The following is a 25000-nucleotide window of genomic DNA, read 5'->3' as shown; positions in this document are numbered from 1 at the left end:
TTGCAAATCATTATCAACACAATTTGTACAAACAACACAACACATTGGATTCCTTTAAAAGCCTGTACTTTTTTCAAAATCCTTAGTTAAGCTCTCAAAAGTAAGTATTTGTGTCAATAAACATCTCATTGCCATCAGAATGACAAGTCCTTTTGTCATTGTTTACAAACAAGAAAGTCAAAATGTTTAGTCATGTTGTCAGTATGACGGCGCACAGTTTCAGTATTTCCTGATATAAACTACGGTTTGGATTAGAATGATTGAAGTTGCACAAGGCTGAATTTCTTCTGTACGGCATTGATGAATTTCAGCAGCGCAAATGTATTTATTTGATTGCATATTTGTTTTATATTGATTGCAAGAGACAGGACAGGATTCACACTTTTACCTACCTTTTTACTCAATATGTGTTTTGCTCTGTCTGTTGACCAATTGAAGGTTCATGACATTCGCCTTTAACCTGATTTAAAGAACTGGTTGATTATTGGTTGATCTGATGCCATTTACTCTTCTTCATTAGTGACATTCAAGATTCATCTGCACAATTTATCAATTCAAGTCACATTAAAAAAAAAAAAAAAAAAAAAGGGTTTTATAGAAATGTATGCTTCGCAGATGCTGACAACTGGTTTAACCATTTTGCATTTAATGACTTGTTCTATTGAACTGGTTGTTTTGGGGGTCGCCCGCAAGGACCTCATGAGTCGCCCGCAAGGACCTCATGAGTCGCCCGCGGGCCTTTTCAAAAAATAGCTCACCATAGCGCCACTTACCAGTATATATATAGCTATATATAGTATATATATATATATATATATATATATATATATATATATATATATAGTATATATATAGTATATATATAGTATATATATAGTATATATATATAGTATATATATATATATATATATATATATATATATATATATATATATATATATATATATATATATATATATATATAAAATTAATGACTTAATTGATAATCTGTACAATCAGGATGCAAGTGTAGTGCATGATTTGTTAAAAATTGTTAGTGGCTAGTGAAAATGTTGTAGAAGTGATCATTTGAAAATGTAAATACTTGCAGAGATTTATAGAAATAAAGATTTGCATATTGATATTGATCAGTTTCCTACCTTGTTAAATCATTGTTAATTGAAGAACAATGTGAGAAATCATTAACATGATCAGTGTCTTTACATAAACGAATATCATTAATTATTAATAATAACATATAAATAAAGGTAAATTAAGCAAATGTGTTATTTCAGAAGTGTGTATTAAACTGGTAGCCCTTACATTAATCTGTACCCAAGAAGTATCTCTCAGTTTCAAAAAGTTTGGTGAAACAGCAGACAATTGTACACAATCGATTCGATGAATGTACGGTTTGCATTCTCAATTTGATCAGAGCGACAAGTGATGTTATGATGTGTACAAGTCACTAAAGGATGTGAAGGTTGAACAAGTAGTTTTGAGAATTTCCTTTCTGATCTGAGGAATGCTCCAAAGCGACTGAAAACTGTAGTGAATTGTTAAGACTTAAAGCCGGTTCTACTTTCCCGGAATGCACAGGATAATATGGTCTAAAACTGTAGAAAACTGAAGTTTAGATGCAGACCTTGAACTCCAGAAGCTCATAGTAGCTTCAGTCAGAGCTCAGGAGCGCCACAGGCGGCGTGCTCCTCTTATCAGTCACAGCACTGAGCTTTCTAAAAGGTTTCTAATGGGGGGAAATAACTGGGCTCAAAAATCTCAGGGAAAACTGACGATGGTGGATGGAATCGATGATCGATGTCGATTTGGGAGTCTTGAAGTGTGCTGATTGGGGAAGGTGATATATTTTGGAGGGATTGCTCTCTTATCTATTTGACTGGGCGTTTCTTTAACGCGGAGGAAGGGGGTATGGTCTATGCATGTAGACTGTTTATTATTTATATGACCTGCTATTCTACTGCAGTACTTCTAACTGGTACCTGGAAGTATGTCGTACAGACAGCGTTTCCGCTTTGCGTCCTAAATATATATATTTTAGATAGTGGTTTAAGGGCTGCTTATGGATTAGTGTAACTCGGGAACTGATTTAGCAGCTTTGCCACTAGCAGGCAACAACCTGACACCATAGAGAGAAAGAGAGAGAGAAAATGCCGTCTTCGGAGGAAGGTTTATCCGGAGGTGACGTGGTTACAGTAAAACACGAGCTTAAGAACGGTAAGTCTGACTCTTTTTGGTCTTTGTAAGACTTCTTGATTTATTTTATTGTGTTTCTCGCTCTGCCCAATTGCATCGACTTAGCCGTTTACAGCGGCATCGCGAGCTTGCCCGCCATCTGACCTGTCACAACGAGCCGCGCGCGCACCCTGCACACACGCGCACGCGCTTCTCTTTCTTTATTGATTTATTTATTTATTTTAAATAACACTGTAACATACACACGCGCACGCGCTTTTTTTACACTATAACACACACACACACACACACACACACACACACACACACACACACACGGCATGATCACAGTTTATACTGGTGTTCAGTGAGCTGTGCAGTTCCCATAGTATGGCCGCCGGTTGTTGATCTAGTCCTAATAATTCGGGCCTTTCAAAGAATTGTGCATACAGGTGGTGGAAAAAAAATAAAATCTGTAGCTGTCAGAGGAAGTTTGTGTTTTTTTACTCATAGATACCCTCCCTGAGCTCAGGAAATTGGGGGCTATGGCTATCTAAGCAGCCTGTGTGGTCTGAGGTTTTCCAATGTAGGTCACCTACTTTGCATTTGTTTCGTGTGTTTTTTTCTTTTTCGAACTCATGCCTCTTTTTCGGTTCAGTTTTGACCTCAAATTAAAGGACAAAACACAAAGAAGTAAGACAATTAAAGACTCATTCGAAGATTCCGGTGTTTGTAAAGACAGGTACTGATGTAGGGTGAGGAGGCAGTTCAATCCAAGGGTGTTTAAAGGGGTGGTCATATCTCTATCGAAGGCCACTCAAAACATTCCACTCCAACCCACGTAAACCATATCTTCATCGAGCTTTGTGCACTTTGTGCACAAGGCCATTGTCATGCTGGAACAAGTTTCGGCCTCCTAGTTCAAGTGAAGGGAATTTTGAATGCTACTGCATCCAAAGACAATGTATACAATTGTGTGCCTTTAACGTTGTGGCAACAATTTGGAGAAGAACTTCATAGAAAAGACAGGTGTTTCAAAAATAGTTTTCTTAAATAGTAAATCTCTTTCCTGGAATATCCTGGATTGAAACGTAGGCACAGAATAATGAATGTACATCTTAACTAAGCCATTTACTTTACTGTCTGACAGGCCTGTAGATATTATTAAGGGACCTGGGATACTTTCCCATTCAGAACATTTTATTAAGCTTGATATTTGTGTTTATGCTGGCATACTGTCTGCAATTCAGACTACTGGTTTCCAATTCAGACACCAGCAAAAACCAGGTTTCCAGCTTTATTTAAATGCATTTTCTTATCAATCTCAATCACAATTTATTCTCAGACAAACAATTTATGTGTTAAAATTCTTGATACTTCTGATTGTTATCCTCAAAAGAACCCCTGGACTACTCATTGTAAAACAACCTCAACTGGTCCAATATAACATTTTGCAGTGTGTATTTAGAATTTTTGTGCAATTAAGCCATATCCCAGTCAATCCATGAATGCCTGGTACACAAGGCCAAATCACATATGATGTTTAATTATACACAGTTAAAGTCAGTACATTTATTCTAAGATTCTGTATCCTAGAATATACATTTTAAGAGTGTCTGTATGTTCTATAATCTGATTGGGACAATTTTCTCCATTTTTCTGTGTTACATAAAACGCTAGTCTAAGTCGCGTTAACAACAATATCAGCGGACATGGCAATTTATAAATGTGAGCTTGCTAAAACAAAATATTAAACATTAATTAATAATTTCTTAATCATTTAAAATAAACAGAATCAATATTTTTTGTGTGAAAAGTGAAGCTGGTGAGTAAAAGTCTGTTGATAGTTGTTATGTAAAATTGTTGTAGTATTAGAGAAATTACAAACATTGGAACAATGTAGTAATTGGAATATTAATTCTAGGGTGATAACTGGGCAAGGTGAAAACTGCTATTATTTTTAATTAAACACCAGCACATTGTCACATTTTATATATATATATATATATATATATATATATATATATATATATATATATATATATATATATATATATATATATATATATATATAATTCTTTTCGGTAAAGACTGACATTTTAGAGCTTTATCCAATAAGAAAGAACTGCAAAAAGCCTTGTTTTCCAGCTTCTCCAATAATCTAGCTCAAGTGCTGAACTCATGAACATTTAAGTAGCATATCTTAAACTACCCAATCAGCCATTTTTAGAAATCCAGAGAGCTGTTTATCTCATACAGAGAAAAAAATGTTGTTAAATGCAAATACTTGCAGTCATTGTGTGTGTGTGTGTGTGTGTGTGTGTGTGTGTGTGTGTGTGTGTGTGTGTTTGTGTAGGAATGTGGGCGTGCTCATCACTCACAAAAAGGAACATATGACCTCACTATTTGTACATTTTAGATAGCACAATAGTGTGTATGCGTGTTCTTTTTAAATGCTGATACCCATGTTTACACATACAGCCCTCACCTCGACAGCAACATTAAGGCATCTCTAACATGTTCCATCATGCTATTATATTTTTATACATCAGACTTCTGCCTAAGATCAGGTGCAAGTGCAGTACAGCAGGTGTGCTGATATTTCTCGATATCAATGGAGCAAGTCAGTCATTTATTATAACTACTTTATTATTACATTTAAATGTGCGATATAGACACATTCATACGTATACAACTGTGCTGCACGGTTCTCAAATCTGATTACTAAGAAACATTTGATTAGATTTTTGCAACAGCATGGCCCTAATAGTAGCATAATTCAAATTATTTATAGTAACACAGTGGTTCTTTAGTAAAACCTTATTTACATTGACTTCAATGGAAGGTAATATGGTATTGTGAAGGAAAACTCATTAAGCTCTCCGTAAGTAGATGCCCGTTAAATTTTTTTTTTTTATGATATTATGACAAGCTACAGTTCTTTGTCTTTTTTAACTTTAAAGAAGAGAAAAAGAATAAGTGATTAGAGTGCAGCTGTAAGTGGTTAAGTGGTGTCGCTTAGTAATAAATTCATTTATAATCTGTAATTGTGGGCGAATTGCTGTTGTATAAGAGGCACTTCTATGTGGGATGTGCTGTTTTAGGAAAATAAGCCACTCCAGGGTGGACACCTTCCTCCCAAAGTGTTATTGTTTACTGAAATCACACCAAGCACATATATTTGAGTTGTACAAAAATATATATGTTTTAAACAATTTCAATATGTATCTAACAATACGTACATAACAAAGTCATGGATTACTTTGCTATAAGTGCACACCCTATTCTGTTTCTGTTCTTACTATTTACTAGTACAGTAATCCCCTGTTTATCGCGGTGTTACGTTTCAAACCCGCTCGTTCCAAAAAAAAATATTTTTATTAATACATTTCAACATACATTTATTTCAACATAAAAATCCATAAAAACAATTCCCTATAAGTATTTTGGTCTATGGTGCTATCCGCGAGAGACCAGGAAAATCTTTAAAGCAAATTAGTTGCAAATGCAATTCCGCGATAAACCGCGGGCACGAGATTCCAACTGCGGTAAAGCAGGGGATTACTGTATAGTAATAGTATTTTCATATTTTTCTCCAAAAAGTATCTGGTGTAATTACCTTTGTCTTAGTCCTGCTTAGTCTGCATAAACATATTAAAAATGAAAAGTATTATACAGGTCACATGAACAGTTTTGTGCCCATCACTGCACACCTAAACAATGATAGACCTGTAATGAGTGAACATTCGGTGCCACCCAGATAAGGATTTGTTCCCTTTTGACTCTGGTTCCTCTCGATCTTTTGTCCTCATGCCATCTCAGGGAGTTTTTCCTTGCCACAGTTGCCTTTGGCTTGCTCAATAGGAATAAACTTACAATTAAAAGGAACAAATATGAGCACTAAGCTTATACAATCATTTTTATTATTATTTTTCTATAAAACTTTATAATCACTTTATCTCTGTAAAGCTGCTTTAAGACAATGTCCATTGTCAAAAGTGCTATAAAAATACTAATTCATTGAATGGAATGTAGAACCTGTCTCTTGTTTCTTCCTCTCTCCAGCAAACTTGACAGGTCATGTGGAACGTGTAGGCATTGAGAATTTTGAGCTACTGAAGGTTCTAGGTACAGGAGGTAAGTAATTGACCTGCTTCTGTGCCCATTTTCCCTGGTTTTCAGTTTGGTTCACTGATCACATCTCATACTTTCTGAACAGCATATGGAAAAGTGTTCTTGGTACGCAAAGTGAGTGGACATGACTCGAACAAACTGTATGCCATGAAGGTGCTGAAAAAAGCCACCATAGTGCAGAAGTCGAAGACGGCCGAGCACACGCGCACCGAGAGGCAGGTGCTAGAGCATATCCGACAATCTCCATTCCTTGTTACACTGCACTATGCCTTCCAGACAGACACCAAGCTTCACCTCATTTTAGGTATGCGTTTCCTTTTTCTCAGTTTTGTCAATAGGTATGTGAGAGCTAAATTACTGTATGTTTATTTACAGTGATGTTGTGAACCTTTTGTTGTAAGGAGATTATTTATTGCGATGACATTAGAGCTAATAAGGCTATGTCCACATTAATCTGGATACATTGTAGTACTGCACTCTGTCTACACTGCTGTTTTATAAAATTTTTTGTTCATCCATACTGAAAACGCTTTCATCTTTACATGCATCATTTCTATCAGGTGGCTATTTACTTTCTATCACTTTTTGCAAAAAATGCAGATTGTACAAAATCTAAAGGTTGTACAAAGTAACATTAATCTTTAACAACACAGACATAACTGAAGCATCATACACCATTAATTTATTTATTTGTTTTACATTGAAAGAGTGATTTGAAAAACTCTTTGTTTTGGGCATCTTCATTTTCTCCGTCTACACAACACCCTGGAAAAAACACAGTCTGGTAAGGACAAAAATTGATGCGTCATCTTTTCTCAAATGCATCCAGATAATGTGGACGTAGGCTTAGCCATCTGCAAGCAGCAGTGGGTTTAGAGTGATGCCAGTCTCTGATTGCAGACTATGTGAATGGAGGGGAGCTCTTTACACACTTGGTGCAAAGGGTCCATTTTAAAGAGCAAGAGGTCGCTTTGTACAGCGGAGAAATCGTATTGGCACTGGAACACTTGCATAAGGTAAAGGGCATGGCACGTGTAAGATCATTTGAACCAGAAGATTACTGAATAACAAGATTATTGAGTCAGGATCAAACAAAATCAAACACATTTTCTTTTTTGAAATATTTTATTCAAATTCTTGGATTTTTTTTTCTTGCCACTAAATGTTTGACTTTCCCAACTCTGTGATGAAAGAAATGTATCATACAGTATAGTGTATTTTATAATTTTTTTTTTTACATTCTCAATTTAATCGATTAAACACAAGTTTCACAGAATAATAATTAAAAATACCTTCTCCATTTCCTTTATTCATTATACATCACATCTGCTCCATTTTTTTTTTTACTGCTGCCAAGAATCCAGGACAACTAATTTAATGGACATAAATATAGCCCAAATGTTCTCAGAGGCATTGTTTACAGAAAAAACGTTTTTTTTTTCTGGGCGACTTTCTGTGTGAATGTTAAAATCCCTTTAACGCTTTATACAAGCTGCTGTTGTGAAGCTTAGATCTCACTGATAAAAGCAGGATTTCATGAATGCAAGACAAATCTTGCAAATTATTTTCAGCTGGGTTTCTCGGCTCACACATAAAAAGAAAATTGCATGTCTGTTTTGATTTTAGCTAGGAATTGTCTACAGAGATCTAAAACTGGAGAACATTCTTCTGGACTCGAATGGTCACATTGTCTTGACCGACTTTGGACTTAGCAAAGAATTTGATGAGGTGAGGACAATCACATACTGTTTATAGGTTTCACTGCTACAAAGCAGCCTTGTCTGTAGATTGCTTTGAAAAGAAAACATTAAGGAGTCTGATTTAGATGTTTTTAAGAGGGTGAACCTAAATATTGAAGTTTAGAGTCAGATTATAAAATGATATAAAACAGCAGTGTGAAAAAGCATAGGCAATTCTATGTTTTGTGTGTGTGTGTGTGTGTGTGTGTGTGTGTGTGTGTGTGTGTGTGTGTGTGAAGTATAAGCCAGACATCTGGGCTCTTAACTGAGATTTTCAAGAAATTTTCTCTGCTAATAGATCATTACTTTTAAGAGACCACCCAGCTCAGTATATGCAGGTCCCAGCATGCTGTGCTCTTGTCACACATGATTGGTTAATATTAGTTACAATACACAGTGTTTTTAGCTTTCATGTGATTCATCTTTTTTGTTGTGGATTTAATGCCACTCATAGCTAGACTGCATATAAACTGACAAGCATGTACATAAAGCTCTTTCCTTTCCTTATTGTTGCTCCACTGCTTGTCTTTTAGGCAGAGAGGGCTTACTCTGTGTGTGGCACAATTGAATACATGGCCCCTGAGATTGTAGAAGGTGGTGCATCAGGACATGATAAGGTACTGTTTACTGAGTCCTCTTTACTTTACTTCAGATGTTTACTTTGCTTCACTGGCAATGGAGTTAATGGGGTAGTATGCTAAGCTATAGTATATGGACAAACGTATTGGGACACCTGACTTTTCCAACCATATGTGGTTGTTCTCCAAACTGGAACCGCAAAGATAGGGGCACACAATTGTATATGATATCTTTGGACATTGTAGCATTCAATTTTCTCTTCACTTGAACAAGGAGACCTAAACTTGTTCCAGTATGACAATACCCTTGTGCACAAAGCGAGCTGAAGTTACGGTGCACATGGGTTGGAGTGTATGATCTTGAGTGGCCTTCTATAGAGCTCTGACCTCAACCCTACTAAACACCTTTGAGATTAATTGGAATGTTAATTGCATTAGAGCTGCAACAACTAATCGCTAAAATCGATGCTAACCGATAATAAAATTTGTTGTCAACGAACGCCGTTATCGATTGGTTGGGCTGCCAAAGTTACGGTTTAGCGTGACGGCAAGAAAACACAACTGCTTGCGAAAAAAACGGACAGTACAGGGCCAATCAACTAATCAATTATTAAAATAATTATTTATATTCAATTTGAATTTATTTATTTAACACCCTTGTGGCTAAACGAGCACAAATCTCTGCAAGCACACTAAAAAAACTAGTGGAACTTCTTTAGTGGAAGAAAAAACCAGATTATATAGTCAGGTGTCCAAAACTTTTATCCATATAGAGTAGTTGTGTAATAAATACATGATTAAAATATTTGAAATTGACACCTCTTTCTTGAAGGCAGTGGACTGGTGGAGTTTGGGGGTGTTGATGTATGAGCTCATGACCGGTGGCTCTCCTTTCACTGTGGATGGGGATGAGAACTCTCACTCTGATATAGCAAAGTAAATACACATTGTGTTGTGTTTTTAATTTATTATAATTTATTTGTCTTATGCAGGCCATTAATGTCAATGAGTTAAATGGAATGTGATTTCACTTTACTTCATGCTTAACAGGAGACGTCAGTAATCTCATGAAACATCACTTTGATAATGGGGTTTGATAAGTTCCTTGATTCTTTATTAAATCTGTAGGGGCAAAGATTTTTGCAAGCTCTACAGTTTTGTGTTTAGATAAGATTGCTTTCACTGTCTTTGATGAGAACTGGTAGTGTAAAAATACACACAGATTAGGATCTTTTCTGATATTTTGCACCACAGTGGATTTTATATCTTGTTTTTAAGAATGTTTATTAAATAATGTTAGAATGACGGACGGACGGACAGACAGACGGACAGACGGACAGACGGACAGACGGACAGACGGACAGACAGACAGACAGACAGACAGACAGAACTTTGTCATTGCACAGCAACGAAATGCAGTTTAGCATCTACCAGAAGGGCAAATAGTAGCAGTAGTGCAAATTGATAAGTGCAGATAAATATGCAAGTATATGTACAGCATGTTCTATAATAGCTACAGCACTAAAAAATATGCAGAGACTTAAAAAAGTACAAGAAGTAAAAGGTTATAAGGCTATAGCAGTGAAAAATGTAATTTGATAGAATGTATTAAATAAAGGGACTTTTGACTTTTTACCTGACATTTTTTGTAAGTATACTATTGTCACCTTCTTTTCGAGTTTATTTGAATCTACAGAAAGCTAGCTTTGCAGAAGTGTGGATACATTTCTATACTTTTCAACATTGATAACCAAAAGAGAATATGGTGCCTTATATGTAATTTTCCCCCTACATTACAGGAGAATTCTGAAGAAGGATCCTCCATACACCAAGGACATGGAGCCCCTGGCCATAGACATTATTCAACGACTCCTAATTAAGGACCCGAATGAAAGGCTGGGCTCTGGACCCTCAGGAGCTCAGAATGTCAAGAGTCACCCATTTTACCAGGCAAGAAAATCAGTCTTATTAGAATCAGTTTTATTCTGCATAATAATGTAGAAATTCTTGACTCGAGTTAAAGCATTGTTACAGCTCCCTTTAGTGTACAAGTGCAAAGTAATTGAGCAGAACTACTTCTACTTCAGAAATTGAACTGGGAGGACCTGGCTGCCAAGAAGGTCCCAGCTCCCTTTAAGCCAGTCATTCGGGATGAACTAGACGTGCGCAACTTTGCGGAAGAGTTCACAGAGATGGATCCTACTTACTCCCCTGCTGCACTGCCTCAGAACTGTGACCGCATTTTCCAGGTGAGTGACAGAAAGCCTGACCTCTTAGCGATCCAAAACCGTACAGTCGAAAATAGATTTGCGCTTTTTGTTCTTAATAGTTTTTCATTCTGCATGTCCCACGTTTATAGACGTAAAAGTGATTTTTAAACAAGAAAGGACAGAAGGTTAGTTTCTGTGGTGGTGAAGTTGACCCTCTATTTGCCTTTGGGTGAAAGTAAAGAGCGATATTTGACATTCTATAATGATTGTGTAAATAACGTAAGCCTGGCTGGCTGTGTTGGTATTGAAATGAGCAGAAGGGCTGTTTAGAGACATGTAATTATGCTGATGTGGAGATGGATTTAAGTATCAGATGTGAATGACTATTTTTGATGCGACTTGAACCATAATGTTGCCTATAACATGATGCCAGCTGATGTCGGCACCATTGAATGAAATCGTATCTATGATTGCCTTCTGGATGCTCCACTCTGCAGGATCAATAGCTCCATTAACGACACTGTCATGCAATGAAAGGTTGGCGTCTGCTAGAATAACCATGCCTGCCTCAATTACTCCTTCAACCTTTGATTACTAACTTCAGCTTGCCTTTTTTTTTTAAACGCTCCTCTTTCATGTACTGTGGAATTCTGGTCCTTCGTAATTTGCTGGCGTTGCTACGATTGCGACTGCAGTGATAACTTTAAACTCGCGCGTCTCTTCTCAGCCCTTAGCCCGCTCCCCCCTCCCGCCTCTCAAACCCTTCACAAAACCAAATTAAGTTGCATTAGAGGGCCGCGATGCGATTTGAAAAGCAGAGCAATCAAACAGCTCGGCTTGGCAATTAAGAGCATTTCGTCTATTCATCCCTCCATCCTTCCGTCCATCCATCCACTCCTCCACCCAGTGTCGCACCCACAGCTGCAGGCTCAGTGTGTGAGGGGGCCAGTTCTCACTGAGGCTTTTATGCAGGCTAAACACCATACATGAAGCACTTACTGCAGATGGACAACAAATGTGACTTTCTAACTCAAGCTGCTCGACTCCAGGGAGGAAAACAGAAAGAGGGCTGGGTTTTTTTTCTGAGACATTTTTTGTTATTTCGTGGACTGAACCAGTTACAGTCCTTAGAGGTATCTTGAAGGAAAAAAAAGTGCCATACTGTATGTTATTGGTTGGTTCACAAATGGGTTGCTGTCTATATGTGCATTTTTCATACTGTAATAATAGTGTACATGGATTTGTTGACAAGTTAAAGACTTTTTTGTATTTTTAGGACTTTTTAGATTTTAATTATGGTTATAGCTATGCTTCTTGGAATGCTACATATGCTTTAGTCTGTTTAAAAAATGTGCTCACTTTTAACTTCTGTGTATGTGTGAATCTGGTGCAGGGATATTCCTTTATAGCACCCTCTATACTGTTCAAGAGGAATGTGGTGATGGATGACCCAGTTCAGCTGTGCGGTGATGTGGAAAGGCCTGGACCTGCTGCAGTCGCACGGAGTGTCATGATGAAGGTAATAGAACACCAGTCCTTTTTGCTGGTGTCCTATTATGTGCTATGAAATATTAAGAGTTTGGAAATATTGTGTGTTATGTGTGAATAGGCTTACTATATTTTGTGTTGTGAATCATTTAGGACTCCCTTTTCTATATGAATTATGAGCTGGACCTGAAGGAGACAGCATTAGGGGAGGGAAGCTTCTCTATTTGCAGGAAGTGCACACACAAGAAGAGTGGGCAGAAATATGCAGTAAAGATTGTCAGTAAAAGGTATTTATTTACAGAGATTATAATAATAGTTTAATGTAGACTCTATGTACAAAAGCACCCAAAGACAAAAATTGGGACGGCAGATTTTTCCAGCCAAATGGGGTTCTTCTTCAGACTGTTACCAAAGAAGTTGGACACACAAGTATAAAGAAATGCCTCTGGATGTGTGTATACGCCTGTGTACAAAGTCAGCTCCATGAAAGTGTGGTTTACATGGGCTGGAGTAGAAGATCCTGATCTGAAGAGCTCTGACGCTAGCCCTATTAATTTGAACACCGAATGCACCCCGTGCCTCCTCACCTCCCTACATCAGTACCTGATTTTACTAACACCCTTGTGGCTAAAAGAGCACAAATCTCCACAACCACCCTTCAAAATCTAATGAAATAGCGTTTCAGAAGAGGGGAGGTTATTTTAAGAGCAAAGGGGAGGCCACTTTTGGAATAGGAAGTTGTGATCATAGGTTAATCACATCAGAATCAGGTTTATTGGCCAAGTGTGTTGACACACAAGGAATTTGGTTCCAGACGTTAGTGACTCCAAAAGTACAGACATAAATAACACTTAGACAAAACAGACTATACAAGACAATATAGACAATGTTAACAATATAGACAGCATTAATAAGTCAATTATTACCATGTCTCAGAGTTTTATTCCTCTTATTCCACAGATAATTGCCAATGTTAACTTTTTTATTAAATATAATTAAAAATAACGTGCAGTTACTTCATATTGTGGCATGTGACCAAATCCAGTTAGTTTCTTTATCACTTACATTACTGTTTTTTCTTAGTCTCATTCTTTCTGTGTCAAAAGCAACACGAACAGCTGGTCATGTTACTACTAAAAAAAAAAAAACCAAGCACAAAGTCCTCTGTCATCAGTCGTTACTATAGAAACGATAGTGTATAAGATTGAGCACATTAGTATGAAGCTGTGCTTTGTCTTGCAGCTGGCACTATTGTCAGAGCCATGCTGTTAAAAAAAACTGACCAATCAGATTTAAAATTTCAACAACACTGTGATGATATGAGTCATCGGCGTATTGTGACTCGTTTCATGTCACTGATTGTGACTTTGTATAATAAATTATTTTTAAATCAGCATTGCTTCACAGGGCATTTATTATTACATGCCATATATATAACGTTTTCAAGTATTCTAGGACATTTATTGAGCCTGTCTATCAGTAAAACAAGATAACATTTTGTTTGTGAAATATTGTGAATGGGAATTCAAGCCTTTTTGTACTGCATGCATTGTTGAAAGTGTTATATTTAAGTGCAGTAATTTATATTGTAAATAAGTTTGTAACTTGTATGTCTCACTATGTGAAGAATGGAGGCACAGACGCAGAAAGAGATAGCTGCTCTCAAACTATGTGATGGACACCCCAATATAGTCAAGCTCCATGAGATTTACCATGATCAGGTATGTGTGTGTGTGTGTGTGTGTGTGTGTGTGTGTGTGTGTGTGGGTGTGGGTGGGTGTGGGTGGGTGGGTGGGTTGCAAGGCATCAGAGAGGCTAAAAGGCTGTGGAGCTGCTCTAGGCATTCTCCAACCTTATTCAGTCAGGGGAAGTGGAGCACAGTGAATGTATTTTAATGCCCATTGCCCTACATTCAATGCAAAACTTCCTAGCTACATTAGATTTGTATTTCTAGTTCTCTTGCTCTTAGTGTCTCTTTGTACAATACATATACATAATACATTCTTCTTTGCTATGCTTTGTGTTAGCTTGGAGTAATATAAAGTGAATTAAGGGTACCCTTTTCAATGCCATATTCTATTATGTTTTTATTTTCCAAACGCTAAATTGGTTCTGCTCTACACGATACTCCAATTTGTACCAGTTCATGTACGTTTGGTGTGTGTCTTTCTTTCCTTTCATGTTATCCAATGCAGTTCTTAAGATGAAAAAAAAATATATATGGTGTTGATCTACCTTGCCTTTGTTCCTTTTTTCTTGCCTGAACTAAAGAATATTTGCCTGCTGCTTTTCATCTCTTCTCACAAACACACACATTGTGTCTGTGCGCAGCTGCATGCGTATCTGGTACTAGAGCTGCTGCGTGGTGGAGAGCTCCTGGAGCGGATCCGGAGGAAGCAACACTTCAGTGAGACTGAAGCGAGCCGCATCATGCGGAGGCTGGTGTCCGCTGTGAGCCACATGCACGATGTAGGTGTGGTGCATCGAGACCTTAAACCAGAGGTACAGCTGAACTGTTACTGCCACGACACTCAGCAATCAGCATCTACATTTGCCCCGGGACATCCATAATGAAACAAAATAATTGTAGATCTTTGTAACAAATTATTTGCTCACTGTAGCATAAGGCTTTTTAAAAACTCTCCATTATGAGTATTGTTAGTGAGTGCAATTAGATTTCAATCTCTCTGATGTCTTCTCAGAACCTGTTATTCACTGATGAAAGCGAGAACTCAGAAATAAAAATAATCGACTTTGGATTTGCTCGGCTCAAGCCTCCTGACAACCAGCTTCTGAAGACGCCCTGTTTCACCCTACAGTACGCCGCCCCTGAGATCCTCAAATATGGCGGTTATGATGAGTCTTGTGACCTCTGGAGTCTGGGGGTCATACTGGTAAGAGCATGCACTTGGTTTTGCAGCTTTGTTGCCAAAACGAAAATAGAAAGGCTCAAATATTTAAATCTAAACTTCTGACTAAAGAGGCTGAAGATACATTTATATAGGTATCTTCTACTTCTTTTGACTGCTCCCGTTTGGGAGCCGATCATCCGTCTCCATACTAATCTGTCCTCTATGTCTGCCTCTTTCAAATTAACCATCTGCATGTCTTCCCTCACCCTTCCATAAACCTCCTCTTTCGCCTTACTCTTTTCCCTCTGCCTAGTGGCAGCATTTTTCTAATACATTTATATAGGTATAATGTAAGAAATCACACAAAGTATATAATATATTAAGAAAAAAAAAAATTAAAAAAAAAAAATATATATATATAAATGTACTCCTCCTTCCCCACAGAAACACTTATTCCACTAATAGAACAGTGACTATGATCTTAAATTTAAACCATTATAGCTATATTTAATATTGTGAAATGTTCAAGAGACAAGTAAGTTCCTGTTTTTACCTACAGTTAATCTATAGTAGAGCCATACTGTTATTAGACTCTCGCTCTTGCTTAATCTGATAATGTTCACTCGTACTTGGCTTATTCTTAAACCAGGGGTCACCAACATGGTGCCCGTGAGCACAAGGTCGCCCGCAAGGACCACATGAGTCGCTGCGGGTCTTTTCTAAAAATAGTTCACCATAGATGCAGCTCACTGGTAAGTGGCACAAATTTTCTTTCTTGCTATTATTTTTTAAATCTGTCATGGATAGACAAAGAGTCGGTTAACCAGAGTATGGCTTGAGGAGAAGTACGAACCGGAGAGCGGGTAGGATCCATAATGCGGGTAGTCCAGGGATGATCGCCAATGTAAACCGTTAAAGGCAAACCTATCTTAAGCGCTTCCTCCGAAGCGGAGCCAGGAGCATGAAAGTATGGGGAATACTAGTGGTAGGAAGTCCGGTAGATCTCTCATGGGAACAAGTAGATCCGACCGTGAGTGAGGTGGAATCGGGACCTTCTAAAGGGCAACGGTAATTTCAGAAGTGTGTATCAAACTGGTAGCCCTTCACATTAATCGGTACCCAAGAAGTAGCTCTCAGTTTCAGAAAGGTTGGTGACCCCTGTTCTAAACAATAATGTATAATATTACATGTATTATAATTAGATTCAAGCACTGTGCTATTAAGCATGTAAAACCCACTTGAGAGTGATAATTGCAATCATAATTGCTGTTTAAAACAAAGAGGAAAAAAGTTCAGGTCAGAATCTTAGCTATTTAGCCAGAGCGGTGTCTAAATTATAAGAAAACATATCAAGGAATCAAGTCAAGTGCCTTTTATACTGCATGGGGCCATTAACACCTCCCATCTGTCTCTCATTCCAGTCTGTAAACACAGTTTTCCATGTCATCCACAAATGCAGGTTGACACTCTATCATGCAAAGAAGGCATGCGTGAACATTATCCAGACACACTGCCATCCTCTTTGGGCCAAAGCTTTTTCCAATTTCCAAAAATTTAATTTCATTTGGGAAACCCCGGACACCATGTTCTCTGGAATAAAGAGGAGAGGGACCATCTAGCTTGTGCTTGTGCTTAAAAAGCTGCATCTCTGATGGTATGGGAGCACATTAGTGTGTGTGGAATAAACAGATTGCACATTTGGAAAGGCTCCATGCTGAACGGTATATACAGATTTTAGTGCAACAAATGCTTCCATCAAGAAAACGTCTTTTTTCAGGGAAGGCCTTGCCTATTTTAGCAAGACACTGATAACGGTGTGTACTGCATCAGTTATAATAGCATGACTTCGTAGTCCGGGTGCTGAACTAGCCTGCCTGCAGTCTAGCCCATGGGTCTTTACCCGGGGGTCTGCGACAGTACTGCATGGGGTACGCTAATTAATGTTGAATCACAAAAAAAAATTTTGTAAAAAAAAAAACTACATTTAATTAATAAATAAATAAACATGATTAACAGGGATAAATGCACACCGTTCACCTTGACTGTTGATTTCTGTAAAGCTGCTTTGAGACAATGTCTGTTGTAAAAAGCGCTATAGAAATAAACTTTACTTGACTTGACTTGAAAACATCAACAATAAAATATTTCATTTTAAAAATCTAATTACATTACAGTTCTATTAAAATTGAAGCTAAAGTTCATGTAAATGTTTAATGGTCCACCTGATAGTAAAAGGGAAATTGTATGAAACTGGAAATCTATTCAAATAAAAGGCAACTGTGTAATATTGTTGTTTATTAAAACAACTTAATAAACTGTGATTTTAATTGCAAAATATATGTTTATGATGCATACATTATTTTGAAAGATTTTAAAATATATGAAAATATTCAGACAATGATGCATGTACAACAACATCATTCTAATTGTCTTAATATACTGTAAGGAGCATAATATTATGGGTTTCTATTAATATCAGTGTCTATGTTTCACACATTTTGTGTCAGGGGGTCCCTGGCCCATGTCTCTATTTCGTCTAAAGGGGTCCTTGACTTGAAAAAATGCTTAAGACCCCTGATCTAGACCTTTCAACATTTGGTGCATGATGAAACGAAAAAAAACAACAAAGGACAAAGTTCCCAGATGTATCTGGACAGAAGAGAAGATGCTACACAGTGGTAAACATGGCCCTGTCTCAACTTATTTGAGTCATGTTGTAGCCATCAAAATCAAATTTTCAAATTATTGCAATGTGTTTCTATTTACATTTTACACAGTTTTCCAACCTTTTTGGAATTGGGGTTGTATAATGGTGGGTTATGATTTATAAGTATATTAATGTGTGTGTGTGTGTGTGTGTGTGTGTGTGTGTGTGTGTATATATTATATGTATGTGTGTGTGTGTGTGTGTGTGTGTGTGTGTATGTGTGTGTATATATATATATATATATATATATATATATATATATATATATATATATATATATATATATATATATATATATATATATATATACATACATACATACATGCACACAGTGGGTAAAATAAGTATTGAACACAGCACAAATCTTTCTCAGTAAATATATTTCTTAAGGTGCTATTAACATTACATTTTTACCAGATGTTGGTAACAACCCATGCAATTCACACATGCAAAAAAATAAAACCATACATGTCCATAAATTAAGTTATGTGTAATAATGTGAAATGACAGGGAAAAAGTATTGAACACATGAAGAAAGGGAGGTGAAAAAAGGCATGGAAAGCCAAGACACCAGCTGAAATCAATCAGTAATTAGAAAGCGATCCTGCCCCTTGTCAGTGCAAATAAATATCAGCTGGTTTAGTCCTAACTGATGGCCTGTATGAAGGTGTCCCATTACCAAGATGTCACACAAGAAAGATTTTATAATGGGTAAAAGCAAAGAGCTCTTTCAAGACTTTAGCCACCTTATTGTTGCAAATTTGTTGACATTGGTTACAAAAGGATTTCAAAACTTCTGAATGTGCCAGTGAGAACTGCTGGGGCCATAATCCAGAAGTGGGAAGAACATAATTTCACCATGACCAGGTGCTCCTCGCAAGATTTTGGACAGAAAACCACTTGTGGAACGCTTAAGAAAGACCTGGAATTGGCAGGTGCAATTATTTCAAAGAAACAATACGTAATGCATTCAACCGCCACGGCCTGTTTTCTGAAGAAAAAGCATGTTAAAGCTCGTTTAAAGTTTGCTGCACAACATTTCGACAAGCCTGTAAAATACTAGGAGAATATAGTCTGGTCAGATGAGACCAAAATGTAACTCTTTGGATGACAAATGCACTGCACATCACCCCAAAAACACCATACCAACAGTGAAGTTTGGAGGTGGGAACATCATGGTGCAGGACTGTTTTAAGAATACAGTACTGGCAAACTTCATATAATTGAAGAAAGTTTGAATAGAAAAATTAACTGAGACATTCTCAATAATCTGCCGCCATCTACCAGGATGATGATGAGATGAGGGTGGACATTTCAGCAAAACAGTGATCCCAAACACACAGCCAAGGAAACTACCAATTGGTTGGATGGTAGAATGGTGCACCTGACTTTAATCCAATTGAAAATCTATGGAAAGAACTAAAGATCAGAGTTCATAGAAGAGGCCCATTGAACCTTCAAGATTTAAAGAATGTTTGTGTAGAAAATAAAAAAATCACAAATCACGCCTGAGCAATGCAAGCAACTAGTTTCTCCATACAGGAGGCGTCTTGAAACCGTCATTACTAACAGACTTTTATATGAAGTATTAAATACATTTCAGTAAACATGCAAGACTTTTTTCCCTGTCATTTCACATTATTACACATAACTTATTTTATGGACATGTATGGTTTGATTTCTTTGTGTGTGTGGATTGCATGTGTTGTTACCAACATCTGGTAAAAATGTAATGTCAATAGCACCTTAAGAATTTTTTATTATAAATTTTACCCGGTGTGTGTGTGTGTGTGTGTGTGTGTGTGTGTGTGTGTGTGTGTGTGTGTGTGTGTGTGTGTGTGTGTGTGTGTGTTTATAAATATATATAATACATTTCTTTTTCTTTCTTTCTTTTTTTTTTTAAATCACAGAATCTCTATTTATGCTTTACAGACCCATCATTGAGAACCAATGAACTAAACAAGAGTAGACTGGGGCATCATTGTTTCTCAGTTTTTTTTTAAAGATGTTTGTCTAAATAGGAAGTCTCAGTTAGTCGATGCTTCCTTCCGTCATCACACTACTGTCTGAATTTGTAGGAAAAAAAAAAAGTTGGTTTGTCTTACTTCCTGGTTTACTGCCAGATGTAGGTTTTGTGGATCAGTTTTCATCTTTGTTTTGGCTGTATATCAGTTTACACATTTGTGTGTCTAAAGTAGCTGAAAGTTGTATTGAAATATGGGTTATAGCTGTATATAAAATACTTTGTTATTGTTGGAAAAGCAGAAGGTGCATACTGTGGTATTCTGTGCATGTCTATTAAGGAAACACTGAAAATGACTTGAATATATATATGCTGAAAATGGCCTCGAATGCGATGCAAATCGCAGAGGCTGCTCAGGGGTTGTAATATTATTCTGACTCGACTACTTTTTTCCCTAGCACAATATTGAAAGGATGCATGAAAACAGTGAGAAAGCTTTCTCTGTTTTCTCTATCTCTCTCTATCTAACATGTGTGCATGTTTGTGTGAAAGCTTGCCCTTACTCTCGCCACCTGAGGAGGGGTAGTGCCGTAGGTAACACTTGATGACATGCTCTTAGACAGGCGGTAAGAGGCCGTGCAGAGCTGAGTGTTAGAGTGAAAGATAAAGTGCACACACAGTTGTGTATCAGAGTCTTTTTTCTTGGGCAGGAGCATGACGAAAAGAGACTAAATAAAGAGGAAGTGAAACCTTTTTTTTATGCTGCTGTATATAAGATCTTAAAAGTTTTGCTTTTTCTGGTAGAAAGAAAAAAAACCTACAGAACATTTTGTAATTTGAGTTGTGCAACATTATTCTCCATCATGTGGATTTAATCTCATGGCTACAGGGGCCAAGTAATACATGAACTGAACAAGGACAAGCTCTGCAGTGCTGTGCTCTATAGCACAAATGTTGCAATAGGTATTTACATAATGTACATGGCTAGTTCATCATAGGGAAGAAAACACACTGACTAATAGACAATCATTTTTCTCTTACTGAAAATATTTGAGTCATAATCTCTCTCTCTCATTGGCTGTCGGTTCTTTACTCCTTCATCTAATCAAGCATGTTTTTTCTTGCTTTCTTGATGAATGTTTACAAACAGTTCCAACATGACACCTCTGACACTTTGCGCTGTAGGTATAAACAATGTTGTCTTGTAAAATTATAACAGCACTCTGATCTAAATCCTGCTCATTCTTCTGGGAACTTTGTTTCTGATTATTTTCATCTGATGCAAACGGTTACGTTTTATATTTAGTTCTAGATATGTAGAAGTGTTGATTTGATGCCAGCGAATTCATGTGTCTGAATCTTGTGCTCCATGCTGTGTTGTGTTGCAGTACACAATGCTATCTGGACAGGTGCCCTTTCAGTGTCAGGGGAAGAGCCTAACACACACGAGCGCAGAGGAAATCATGAAGAAGATCAAACAAGGAGACTTCTCTTTTCAGGGCGAGGCTTGGAGGAACGTGTCCCAGCCGGCCAAGGAACTCATTCAGGGTGAGAGTGATGTGCTGCTGAACAGCAAACTGCACCAGTGATGGATAAAGCTGATGTCTCTAATAAATGTGTGTGTGTTTTCATTAAATCTGATCAGAGCTCCTGACTGTAGACCCTAACAAGAGGATAAAGATGTGCGAGTTACGCTATAACACTTGGCTGCAGGATGACAGCCAGCTCTCGTCCAACCCCCTCATGACTCCTGACATTCTGGGCCTGTCTACCGCCTCCGTAAACACCTGTGTTAAAGCCACCTTCAATGTGAGTTATACAAATGGAGGGAAGAAAGTGCGGGTGCACAAAGTCTAAAGAAAATTGTTCTTTATAAATATAGTTTGAATATAATTCTCAGTGATATTTTATAGAGTATCTCATTATTATCAGGCTGTTGTGGGAGCCATTTCAAGTCATTCTTTCGATTCACTTGATGACCTATAACACAGTTTCATTTGTAGAGAGGCAAAAATGATTCACAGATAGAACAATTTATTAACTAGTCGCATTGAGGCAATAACAACGTAATATCATAATGTCAATGTCTCACATTATTTTTAATTTACCAAGACTTTTTTATTATTATTATTATTATTTAATTGCCATGCGGAAATATGTGAATGATTTATTACTGTATTTTTCGGACTATAAGCCGCTACTTTTTTCCCACGTTTTGAACCCCGCGGCTTAAACAACAAAGCGGCTAATTTCTGGATTTTTCCTGTGTAAAGTACATTAGTGTAGACACTACACTAATGCGGCTTATAGACAGGTGCGGCTTATTTATGTTATAAATAAAAATATTTGTCAAATTCAGTGGGTGCGGCTTATATAAGGGTGCGCTTTATAGTTCCTTTTCACTTTATACACGATATGGACAAAAGTATTGGGACTCCTGACTTTTCCAGCATGTGCGGTTCTTCTTCAAACAGTTACCAAAAAAAGTTTGTATGCAGCATTCATTAGCAGAAAATTTTCCTTTTACTTGAACTTGGATACCCAAACCTGTTCCAGCATTACAATGCCCCTGTGCACAAAGTGAGCTCCATAAAGATATGGTTTTCTTTGTTTAGATCTCGAATGATCTGCTATAGAGCTTTGACCTCAACCCTATTAACACTTTTGGAATAAACCCCAGGCCTCCTCACTCTACATTTATACCCGATTTTACTATAGCCTTAGAGGGTGAATGAGCACAACTCTCTACCCCCACACTCCGAAACCTAGAACATCTTCTCAGAAGAGTGGAGGTTATTATAACAGCAAATGGGAATTAAATGTGGAATTGGATGTTTTAAAAATCACATATGACGCTTAATGTTGAGTCTATAAACTTTTGTCCATATAATGTATGCTATGTTCATTTGGAATCTAGAATATTGTAGAATATGCACTCTATGCAAGTTTTAAAAGTAGCTTTTGTATTAGAGACTAATCAGACTTGCATTCTGCTTTCTCCCAGGCCTTCAACAAGTGTAAGCGGGAGGGTTTCCGACTGCAGACGGTCGATAAGGCTCCGCTAGCCAAACGCAGGAAGATGAAAAAGACCAGCACAAGCACAGAGACACGCAGCAGTTCCAGCGAGAGCACATACTCGTCCTCGTCTTCCTCCCAGTCTCAGGAGAAAACTCCTCTTCAGCTGTCTATCAGCACGCCTCTCACACTGGGCCCTGATGACGATGAGCCTTTACAGAACGAAACACAGTCTGCTTTTAGCTTCTCCGAGTGAGCTGTGTCATCCTCTCTCTCTCCCTCTCTCCGTGTTCCTCTACATTAGCTGGGTCTCCCTTTATCACAGATGCAGAGCATGCAAGCAGGAGCGCCAGAGTCAAACTCACCCGAGCCCTTCACCAGCAATAGATGTGTGGAGCAGGGTAGTACAGTGTGGTGGTGTTTGAGGAATAAAATCCTAACCCCTTTATCATCCACTGATTTCTGGACTGGACAAGACATAATTAAAATTGTCAGGCATCTATAGTACACACTAAAGCTGTGTCTCATGCAGTACACAGTACAGCAGTAACCGTGGTGTCTCACCGCTTTAGGCCAAAAAAAAAAAAGAATGGAAGAAAGGGGTATTTTCTTTATTTAAATAGAAGATAAGGTTTAAAAAATTAAAGCTTTATTGTTCATATGTTAAATTATTCTTCTGTCCCTGTGGTCAGGTTTGTTATTTTTAGTGGATCTTCTTGTTAATGAATTTGTGAAGTGTGTTGTTACTGACTACATGGTCAAAAGTATGACGACAACGGACTTTTGTTTGATTTTGCGTCGACTCCTTCCAAACCGAGTTTCATGGCGAAGTAGCAGGGATTTGTTCAGACAAATCTTTTTTTTTTTATTTATTTACAAAGTTGCCTAGGATGGTTATATAAGAGTATTCCAGATGTATTATTTATGCAGTAAATAGGTTATTTTTGGGAGTAAAATGGATTTTTTAATATAATATATATAAAACAAAAATCCTAACAGCCCGCTATAAAATGATCACTCATCTCAGCAGTGATAAATATTTACTGATTTTCTTGATGTTTAGTTTAGTTGGATCGTTGTGTTGGATTGAATTAGTTATTTGATAGCCAGGATAAAGCAGATGTTTATACAGACATTTATATTCTCCACATATTTAAAAGAACATAAAGATGGTTTTGCAGGTCTATGAATATGTTTGTGTTCAAAGTTTTAGAAAAGTAGATTTCTAAATAGGCAGAACAAAAGGTAGCAGAAAGGAGTTTGTGTCAAGGTTAGGCTCATTTGCCTCGTCCTTGTGGCTTTCTACAGATATTTGAACTTTTTCTGTACTTTCAGAGCTGGATGCGCAATGGAAATTTACACAACTTTGGCATTTCCTGTTGTAATAGATTTCATTCTTAAAGGCACATCAGCATGTCATTAGTTTAAAGGACTGTCCTTATTACATGCCTGATATAATAGCATTTTCAGTTATCGGAAGCATTACAATGACTTTCAACTGATAAGGCACTAGTCTTGACATTGCACTTGACCTGCTATGCAAAAAGAGGCGCATTTCTTTCTTTAGCATGACTTTCGTGTATAGCTCTTGTCGTATAGGGACCAATATGCATTATAAACGAGTGAGCAAAAAAAAAAACAATAATATAAATTCTCATGAGACCTCTTTAGAGCCAACTAGCTTGTGTATTAACAGTCTCCTTCCATAGGAGCACAAACATCCTTTACCTCTTTACCATTACATAAAATACATCCACAGACTGGAACACTGAGGGCTTGTATTGAGTGTATAGTCACCGCACACAAGCATGCATGCAGATACACCGGTGCTCCTGCTTCTGCCTACGTGACAGAGCAACAGATGAGCAATAAGAGCATCCTGAGCTTAGCTCACTTTCCAGTATCAAAGGCTTACACGTGGCTTTTTCCATCTCCACTTTGTGCCAACCTCCCGCAGCTCCCTCATTCCTGCTCTGCTCTTTTTGTTTTGGTATATTAATAGAAGAGGAAAGAGAGTGTGTTTGTGTGTGTGTGTGTGTGTGTGTGTGTGTGTGTGTGTGTGTGTGTGTGTGTGTGTGTGTTTGTGTGTGTGTTTGTGTGTGTGTTTGTGTGTGTGTTTGTGTGTGTGTTTGTGTGTTTGTG

At 37.5% G+C, this 25000-nt stretch overlaps 1 protein-coding gene across 1 annotated transcript; it reads left to right on the top strand.

Moving 5' to 3' along the window:
- The first annotated feature begins 1653 nt into the window (after nucleotides 1-1653).
- On the top strand, nucleotides 1654-24606 carry rps6ka5 (ribosomal protein S6 kinase, polypeptide 5). Its single transcript, XM_083543665.1, has 17 exons — nucleotides 1654-2214; nucleotides 6238-6309; nucleotides 6392-6610; nucleotides 7207-7322; nucleotides 7933-8034; nucleotides 8579-8662; nucleotides 9456-9559; nucleotides 10423-10573; nucleotides 10711-10872; nucleotides 12227-12352; nucleotides 12475-12608; nucleotides 13949-14042; nucleotides 14653-14823; nucleotides 15024-15215; nucleotides 21232-21391; nucleotides 21489-21652; nucleotides 22848-24606. The coding sequence occupies exons 1-17, from the start codon at nucleotides 2148-2150 to the stop codon at nucleotides 23112-23114; spliced, it is 2385 nt and encodes a 794-aa protein (XP_083399791.1). The 5' UTR covers nucleotides 1654-2147; the 3' UTR covers nucleotides 23115-24606.
- The last annotated feature ends 394 nt before the right edge of the window (nucleotides 24607-25000 follow it).

Source organism: Silurus aristotelis (assembly GCF_946808225.1).
Source record: "Silurus aristotelis genome assembly, chromosome: 6".
Lineage (NCBI taxonomy): Eukaryota > Metazoa > Chordata > Actinopteri > Siluriformes > Siluridae > Silurus > Silurus aristotelis.
The sequence above is the reverse complement of the archived record's forward strand: the minus strand, read 5'-3'. Positions and strand labels throughout refer to the sequence as shown.

Excerpts from the sequence above, each read along its gene's own strand:
- rps6ka5 (XM_083543665.1), top strand. The coding sequence starts at position 2,148 with ATGCCGTCTTCGGAGGAAGGTTTATCCGGAGGTGACGTGGTTACAGTA. Across the intron at positions 6,611-7,206 it reads CAAGCTTCACCTCATTTTAG|ACTATGTGAATGGAGGGGAG; the intron begins GTATGCGTTTCC and ends CTCTGATTGCAG. Across the intron at positions 12,609-13,948 it reads GTAAAGATTGTCAGTAAAAG|AATGGAGGCACAGACGCAGA; the intron begins GTATTTATTTAC and ends CACTATGTGAAG.